General features: G+C 37.9%; 1 protein-coding gene across 1 annotated transcript; it reads right to left on the reverse strand.

The window, feature by feature from the left end:
• Positions 1 to 1356: 1356 nt before the first annotated feature.
• Positions 1357 to 1985, reverse strand: LOC132173800 (ATP-dependent 6-phosphofructokinase 5, chloroplastic-like). Its single transcript, XM_059585407.1, has 3 exons — positions 1909 to 1985; positions 1729 to 1833; positions 1357 to 1512 (listed from the first exon to the last, which is right to left on the reverse strand). Exons 1-3 carry the CDS (start codon positions 1957 to 1959, stop codon positions 1375 to 1377), a joined length of 294 nt encoding a protein of 97 aa, XP_059441390.1. The 5' UTR covers positions 1960 to 1985; the 3' UTR covers positions 1357 to 1374.
• Positions 1986 to 9777: the final 7792 nt, after the last annotated feature.

Raw genomic sequence — 9777 nt, forward strand, 5'->3', positions numbered from 1 at the left:
ACGGATTGGATCTAATCCAAAATCAAAGAGGAATTTGCTTTTCCTGTGTGGGATGACAAGGTCAACAAGATATAAAAAGTGGTGGCCTTGCTGTAGGGATGAGGTAGACGATGCTTGGAGCTGAACGGTGGCTTGGACTAGGAAGTATGAACGGCGGTACAAGGCACACTACAAGAAATTAGCTCTTTAGGGGAGACTTAAAGTCGCCCCTAAAGACCCTAAAGTGGACGCTGTTGGCAACAGCGTCCACTTTTCGACCCTAAAAGTGTCGACCCTAATAGTCCGACCCTAATGATCAAATGTCTGATCATCAGGGTCCACTTAAAAGTCGACCCTAATGATCACTTTTAGCGTCCACTTTATCGCCCCTAAAAGTCGCAATGTTTGGACCCTAAAGATGATGTAAACGGGAGCGAAAGTCGACCCTAATAGTCAAGCAATAGCGTCCACTTTTAGTTAACCATTAGCGTCGACTTTATGGACCCTAATATCCCTTTTAAAAAAATAATAATAATAACTATTAGCGTCCAAATAAAAGTGGACGCTGATAGTTAAACCATTAGCGTCCACAAAAGTGGACGCTAATGGTCCTAAAAAATTAAAAAAAAAACTAACTATCAGCGTCCACTTAGAGTCGACCCTAATGATGACTTTTAGCGTCCACTTTATCGACCCTAAAAGATACATGTGTTTGACTCTAAAGATGATGTACACAAAAGAATTAGTCGACGCTAATAGTTGACCATTAGCGTCCACAGTTGTGGACGCTAATGGTCCAAAAATATTACAAAAAAATTGACTATCAGCGTCCACTTTGAAGTAGACGCTGATTAGTTGACCATTAGGGTCGACAATTGTCGACCCTAATGGTCCTTAAAAAAAAAAAAAAAAAAAACTGCGATCGATCGCACACAAGTGTGCGATCGATCGCATCATCAGTAGGTTTTCAAAATTTGGAGATCGATCGCACTTGGAGTGAGATCGATCGCAATTTTCCGAAAACCTACTGATGCTGCGATCGATCGCACTCCAAGTGCGATCGATCGCAGCATCAGTAGGTTTTCAAAATTTTGGGATCGATCGCATATTGGGAGTGCGATCGATCGCAGCATCAGTACGTTTTCTAATGATTTCCAGTTCAAGTGATTCTCAATTCACACAAAGAACATCAAAAAAGCAACTGACTAGTCTTAGCAAAAAGAGTCACTAATAGAGTAAGATCTTGATGGCTTAAAATATATCATATTTGTAACTCTGACAAATGACAACTAAAACGCCAAAGTGCAGTCCATTCTTATCCATGCAACACATATCAATGATGTTAAAAATTAGACTTTTAGTCAGCTCATTATTTATCAACCCACTTAACTTGTCTCAAGAGTCATGGAGAGATGAAGACCACATGAAATTAGTCAAAATACAACCACCAACCTCTTGTTGAATGTGGACACCGAAATCTCCAAATACAATGTTCCCAGACGCATCTTTAGCATTAGTTTTCTGAATAAAATTCTGCATCAAAAAACAATAACATACTGAATTTTACTCTTCATCTTGGGGAAAAATATAATGAAGAAGTTATAAGATCTATGCAATGCAATGAAATGAACACAGGCAGTTTTTCGCAGTATTTCATGAAGCCAAAAAAGAACTGCACAATTTAAATCTCCTGATCAATTAATAGTATTCAACCCAAAAGCGAAAATATGAATTCCTTACGTAACTCACCTGCCGTGCTCCCTCTGCGACACAAATAACAGCCGAACCCTTTGTCTCAATCAGGTATTTCAGATGACTCAAAACACCATGAGGCCCGTGCAAATTAAAAGATACCTTAGATGTGCATATCAGTAGAATCAGTAACAGCTCACAAAGATAACTATCCAATTAATTGCTAGTAATAAGTACCTCATGAATCAAACATATGTCAATTTGTCCACTAGCTAGGGATGCATGCATAGCTATATATCTACTGCTACGGCCCATCAATTTGACAATGCCAACACCATGATAAGCATTGTGCGCCTAACAAGATTGAGGCCAAAAAAAAAAGTTCACTATGAAGAAACCAACACTAAAAGAATTCAGCAGGAAAACTTATCCGGAGAAACATAACTCCATGCATGGGCAAATAAAATGCACGTAGAGTACCTCTATAAGAAACATTGCATTTATGTTTAAGTACACAACAACATTCTTTGATGAATCAATTAATATATGAAATAATCAAACTAATCTAAATGCCCACAAGAAACATAACTCAAAATGACTAACCTCATCAAAATCATAAAAAATATGTGAGAACTGCCCCATTAACCAAACCTGCCAAGGGAGAAAACTATTAAATATATGTTTTACAATTCATGGGCAGCAAAATTCCAAAACCCAAAATAAAGTACTTATCTGCATTCTCTTCCTTGCCAATTCATCCTCATAAGCAATTTGAGTAATCTACCACAATGAACCAATATATAATATCAAAGACAATGAAAATGAAACCCAAAATGATAGAGAAAGAGATACTAAAAATGTGTTTCTTCATGAAATATATTAAAGCGAGAACCTGCTTGGGCGGTTTAACTTTCTTGTACTCTTGTCATCCTGCATACACTTAAAAATAAAATTTAGAAAGATATTATTACTCCCTTGCATTGTTTACTCAAAGTTCTTTAACCTTGATAACCATGTCAAGGGAGATTTACTAACTCAAAAGTTGTTGAACCAAAAATTTTGCGAATATCTTAATATAATATAAACCAAATAAAAAGTACCAACAGATATACATTACCAAACAGATCACGATCAACAAATAGTCAAATACACATTAGCAAATAGAAAGTACCAACAACTATCCAAATACATAGTATCAAAAAATATATCACAAATACATGCTATCAAAGAGTACATCCTAAATAAAGTTATTCCAAAGCTCCCTCAATTGTTGGCTTCACTTGATGCACCTCCAAGCAAGCTCCCTCCAGACCTAATAGAATAAAATTTCATATAATGATCAATAAGCTTTTTAACGATTACTTAGTATGTGTGTTTTTGTAAAATTAATGCATAGGTAAAGTTTCACTAACCCTCCAATACGTGACATTAAGAACTCAACAGTGGCTTTTAATTTGTTCGTTTCCTCAACGTTGGCTTGCAAATTCTCTCTGTACTGATGAAGTTCAATTCTAGTCTGTTGAAGCTCGCTTTGAGTATCTTCTTGTCTTTTCCTACACTCATCGTGGTTGTCGAAGTGGGTGAACGCTTGAGATGAAGTTCTTAAAGGGGTAGGAATAAGACCGCATCCCATTCCTCTAACGTGCCCAGTTCGTCGGCCCCCTAGTACTTGTGTGACTATTTCTTGCATTCGGTCATCCACACTTGTTCCCTCCACATTGCCTTCCTCTAAGGCCTCACTGGTTGTTAATTCTTGCATTTGAAGCTGCACAAGTCATAGTTGGCCTTAGTTTAACATATACTTCATGCAAGTTTACTATTCATGTTCTTCACTAATCAACTTAATGATCGGAGCGTAAACAATTACTTACATATAGACTTTTGCATTTGTCGTTCACAAACTGTTTATCCTTTTTTCTTGTATGGGTAACCTCATACAGTTCAACAGGATTAGGCTTCACTTTTGTTTCTTGTTCCTACACATAATACATATAATCAAAGTTTACACTAAATAACGTTACTTTCATTAAATTATGGTACGAGATACTTACCTTTTTGTAAATGACATTGACAAATGAACAAGTCCCAGCTGTGTGATTTGTTTCCAATTTGCTTCTGTTTAGGGTATTTCGTTCAGACTTTTTCTATGAAATTTGGAAAGAAAAAAAAAACACAATTATTCATAAAATGTCTTCAAGTGCATGCAAATTATATCAATTTGAATATTCTAATCAGTATAATAATATATATTTACCTTCCATTTACCGTCATCAAATGAGTCACATATTAGGTTCCACTGTTGAGGACCATACCCTGCTGGCACGTTTTCCCTCCCAATAGCCTTAGCCTTGGCAATCCCCTCATCATCGTCTTTATCAATGCCGTCAAAATATTTCTTGTAATGATCCCTATACAAGTTCGAACGAAGCCTAGCATATGCACGACCCAATTTATGTTCAACAGCTTTGATGTGCTCGTATCGTTCCATATTCAGTGCGAAGTTTGACTGATACATAATAGATAAGAAAACAATGGTAAAAAATGTGTCACATTAATTTTCCATACGAAACATATTATTAAACATTACATTGATATTCATACCTGAACATGAAACAACAACTTGCTCTTTTCTTCAGCTGGGACCTTTTTCCATTCACCGTGATGGAGTTCGCACATGTTACGAATAATCTCCCCAATCTTGCTTGCAAACCATGATGCATTCTCGCCTACAGGTGCCCGGTGTCTATTTGGGATGTTTAGCACTACGGGACCATGCTTAAGTACGTGGTCACTCAACTTCTTACACTTGGCCTTACCCCTTACACTTCTGACAGACGTGGTAGCTGTTATGCAAAACATGGTAACGTAGTAAGTTATATTTGGAAAAGTATATTGTCAAATGTCTATAACAAACCAAAATAATACAAAAATAACAGTTCATAAATATAAAATTCATGAACTTACAAGATGCAGTAGGGGCGGCTCCCTGTGAATCCAATCCTGCCACTGAGTGAATAGGATTATTAGACTCATGCGAAGGATGCCCATCCACTGACTCGAGGAGGAGGGGGGGCGAGGGCGACACATGCATATCTGTATCACCAAACCCAGAATTGAGAGTCGGACTCTCATGCTCGTCAATAAGGCCCCGACCTTGACCTTGGCCTCGGCCTCGGCCTCGTGCTGCTGGAACACGTTTGCGTCCTGTTGTTGTCATTGTTATGATCAATCTGCTAACAAGTCAAAAACCACAAAATTATATTAGTCAATTTATAACCATATAGCATGTTCAATATTTTTGACAAACATACAATAATCATGCTAGTAAAAAATAAAAAAAAAACACCACAATATATATATATATATATATATATATATAGAGAGAGAGAGAGAGAGAGAGCATCAATTTCATTAAATATGCTAATACACTTTGTACTTACACCAAATTTGAGCTTATGTGTTCAACACATTTCATCATCAGATTTATATTCAGAATCTGTAGCACTGTTACTTGAAGATGATTGTTAGTGTTCAGAGTCCTCTTCGTGTTCAGAGTCTATATCGTTGTCGCTACATAACTCCTCTTCCTCATCAAAGTTTGTATAATGGTCCTCGTCCGGCAAGTTATCGTTGGCAAACATGCTTGCATCAAGTTGAATATATAATTCGTCAATTGCTATTGTCGCATCATCTCTACGTAATTGAGTGGAGGCTTCAACATTCGCTTCATCAACAAAGACCATATTACCCCCAACACATTCACCTTCCTGGTATACGTCATCACTGAGTCTTTGGTCATCTTCTGTATTATCTCCCTTTTGTACTGTTGGAATATCATAGATGTCTCTATTGATCCACTTCTGCACCACTTTCCAATTACCACCCAATTTGGGATCATCCAAGTAAAACACTTGCGAAGCTTGACATGCTAAGATGAACGGGTCGGATTCACACCATTTACGAGAAGTATTCACAATCGTGAAGCCTTGGTCCATTCGTACTCCTGTTGCACTCCCAGTGTCCCACCAATCACACTCAAACAAGTACACGAGATTTTGGCCAGGGTAACGTAACTCTAGAATATTTTTTAACTCACCATAATACTCCGTTATTGAGGTTTCGTCCTCACCTGAAACAGAAACACCACTGTTCTGAGTAGTACGAGTTTCTGCACATTCTTTTGTGTGATACCTAACCCCATTCACGATGCAACCTCTATACGAATGAACATGACGATCAGGCCCACATGCAAGATCATATAAGTGTTTTGAGTCATTGGCTGCAGTACGCCCACTATTGTATAAACGTTTATGGAACCAACGTTTATGGAACCAACGTTCAAAGTTAGCTTCATGCTTTTTATCAATGTCACGGCCGCCTTCTCTTTTGATCATATTATAATGTTCACTGCATGAAAAATAAACGTATTGGTAAATGATCATCAACCCTACAATTATAACATGTCGTAACAAGTAAAACACAAAGGCCATTACTAAACTTACTCCAAATATGAGGCCGTTTCGTTACAATTGGTAAGCACATACCATCGTGCCCTAGCAAAATCATTAGCATCCAGTGTTACTAATTTAGCTGCTCCTAACGGCCGAACTCGTTGGGAGAACACATCCAAGCGCTGGCTCATTTCTACAACATCAACGTCAACATTTCTCCGTTCACGGTTCCATCTTGTCTCAATCCCCCGAAGATACCTGGAACAGAAGGTCAAGCTCTCCTCAGCTAAGTAACACTCGACAATAGACCCCTCTGGACGCGCTTTGTTACGCGTCCACTTCTTATATCTTCCAAGTTCTCTTTCGAACGGATACATCCAACGGTTTTGTACGGGACCAGCAAGCTCGGCCTCCCGAGGTAAATGAAGTGCTAGATGGATCATAACATCAAAAAAAGCTGGCGGAAATATTTTTTCCATTTTGCATAAAATTATTACAATGTCGACTTTCATTTGTTTTAGGATATCAACTTTCAACGTCCGTGCACATAACTGCGTAAAAAATGTACTGAACTCGGTCAATGTTGTTCGTATTTCCGACGTAGAGAAATTTCGAATTGCAACAGGAAGCAAGCGCTGTAAGAAGACATGACAATCGTGGCTTTTCATACCCGAAATTTTACCAGGAAGCTTGTTCACACATCGACCAATGTTAGATGCATACCCGTCAGGAAATTTAACACCTTTCAACCACTCACATAAACTCTTCTTCTCATCTCTTGTCAAGGTGTACTTCGCAAGTGGCATCCTATAAGTTTCACCATTTGGCTGCACATGCAATTCTTTACGTATACCCATCAACTGTAAATCTCTTCGTGCCTTGACTGTGTCCTTGGTCTTCCCATCGATATTCATCAACGTACCTAAGATACTTTCACATATGTTCTTCTCAATATGCATTACATCTAAATTATGACGTAGTTTCAAGCTTGACCAGTAAGGCAACTCAAAGAAAATACTTCTCTTCTTCCAATTCAACACAACATCTGTGTTCTTTCTCTTTCTCCCGCTTGTTTTTCGAAATTGCAAACCCTCAGCATCTCTTAGCTGTTTCAACAATTGACTTTCAGACAATTCTTCAGGTTGCAATCTATGCTCCTCTGTACCATCGAACAAATCTCCTCTTTTGCGCCATGGATGCTCTTGAGGAAGCCACCGACGATGACACATGAAGCACACCTTATGCCCATACTTCAAATACCTGAACGATGTATCCTTATTACATACTGGACATGCAAGCTTTCCAATTGTAGACCACCCAGATAATTTTCCATATGCAGGAAAATCATTTATAGTCCATAGTAATGTCGCATGCAATTGAAATGTCTCTTTCTTTGATGCATCGTACACGCGTATGCCTTCATTCCATAAATCTTTCAAGTCATCAACCAATGGCCGCAAATATACATCAATATTCTTTCCAGGATCTGAAGGCCCTGGGATAATAAGGGGCAACATCAAATTTGGACTCTTCATACACATCCACGGAGGGAGATTGTACACCGTTAACATTACTGCCCATATGCTATATGTTGTACTCATATTACCATATGGGTTGAAACCATCACTTGCTAAACCAAGCCGCACGTTGCGGGAATCACTTGCAAACCACTCATGTCTTTTATCAAACTCTTTCCATACAATAGAATCGGCGGGGTGTCTGAGAGTATTGCCATCATCTTCTCGACCTTCTTTGTGCCACCGCATTTCCTTGGCCATTTCTTTTGTCATAAACAACCGTTGTAACCTCGATTTTATTGGGAAATACCGTAAGACCTTTTGAGGAATATTACTTTTTCTGCCTTTGCCATCAATCCATCTTGAATTGTTGCACTTTGGGCATACCACTTTGTCTGCATGTTCTTTCCAAAAAAGCACACAACCATTCTTGCATGCGTGTATCTTATCGTAACCGAATCCCAAGTGTCGCCTAAACTGTATTGCTTCTCTATACGAGCGTGGCAATGTCTCTCCATCTGGGAGGGCCGTCTTTATCAAGTCAATCATCATATCAAACGCCTTGTTACTCATGTTGCAGAACGCCTTTATATGAAGCATCTTCAGTATAAAAGCAATTTGTGTAAATTTCTTGCAGCCTGGATAAAGTTCTCGTAAACCATCTTCCCAAAATTGGTAGAAGGAGCGTTGTTTGTTCGTGATTATCAGTTGTGGGGCCCTGTGAAGTAGAGGATTCTCCGATGTTAGCATCAACAAATGTCCCCATACATACATCGTCTAACAATTCTTCACCTGCATCAACCTCCTCCATCATTTCACTTGTATGTGTGTGCATGTTTGTAGAAGTGTTTTCCCTAAAATGATCTTCTTCCCCGTGAAATATCCATCTAGTGTACGTCGGAGTAAATCCATTCATATACAAGTGACCCTTCACCTCGCTAATATGAGAATAATATCGATTTGCACAATCACGGCATGGACACTTTGTCATATCATGCGAATCAACTCATTTAACTGCCATTCCCATGAATTCTTCCACACCTTTTTGAAATCGCTCTGAACATCGAGTACTTTCCCGCATCCAACTCCTATCCATATTGATGTCCCTATTAAAGGTTATTCGTTACGTACATGTACGCATACAAGGGAATTAGAAGATCAGATTCTTAAGAATTGAATTAATAGAATTAAATGGGAGGTCTGTTCTCAAATATTAAGGGAGGGAAAGTTTAAAAGGAGCATGGGTAATGAGAGAATTCTAGAAGTGGGTTACTAGTTTAGAACAAATATACACGAAATGATGCTAGCTCAATGCGATGTTACCTAACAAAATATTCTAGAAGTGGGTTACTAGTTTAGAACAAATATACACGAAATGATGCTAGCTCAATGCGATGTTACCTAACAAAATATTCTAGAAGTGGGTTACTAGTTTAGAACAAATTTCTATTTGTAATTTATTTACTAGTTTAGCTCAATGACAGTTTTACATTTTTTAGAGAAATGTTAGCGGTCAATAAGTTTTTGATATTTGGCTTATATTCATTTACACACTCAAGAGATCAACTATTAGACTTATGTAGTCCACCATTGATTTATGTGGAGTCAACATAAGTCCACAAATATAATATTTGATTTGTAAGATTAAATTGACTAAATATGGGAAGAATGGCAATGCTAGGGCAACGAGGATGGGTTAGGTGTGAAAGAAACCCATCCATGTGTAGCTAGGGACAAGATGAAAAATTGATTTGGAAGTATTTGATTATTGTCGGGAAATGATTATGCGGAGATAGTACACATAACACAACGTGATTTGACCAATTGATTTTTTTGACACGTGACAAATGGCCCACTAACGAAAATACATAGAAAGATTGATTTTAAAGTGTCAAAAATTACAAGGACTAATTTTACCATTTTTAAAAACTCAAAAACACATGGGCCACTTTCGTATTTAACCCTAATTTTAAAGCCTAATATTAGCAATTACATGAGCAAAGTTCCAATAAACTTTACTTTACTTTAATCCATTAATCCATTAAACTTTACTTTAATCCATTAAACTTTACTTTAATCCATTAAACTTAACTAATCGGAATCAGAGCAAACTGCGATCGATCGCAGGATCGATCGCA

Source organism: Corylus avellana, chromosome ca3 (genome assembly GCF_901000735.1).
Source record: "Corylus avellana chromosome ca3, CavTom2PMs-1.0".
NCBI classification, from domain to species: domain Eukaryota; kingdom Viridiplantae; phylum Streptophyta; class Magnoliopsida; order Fagales; family Betulaceae; genus Corylus; species Corylus avellana.

What these genes read in the sequence shown, in the direction of transcription:
- LOC132173800 (XM_059585407.1), bottom strand. Translation starts at nt 1,959, where the DNA reads ATGCATGCATCCCTAGCTAGTGGACAAATTGACATATGTTTGATTCAT. An exon ending in ACATATGTTTGATTCATGAG is followed by an intron (nt 1,834 to 1,908) that starts GTACTTATTACT and finishes TGCACATCTAAG; the next exon opens with GTATCTTTTAATTTGCACGG. An exon ending in TCGCAGAGGGAGCACGGCAG is followed by an intron (nt 1,513 to 1,728) that starts GTGAGTTACGTA and finishes TTTTTGATGCAG; the next exon opens with AATTTTATTCAGAAAACTAA.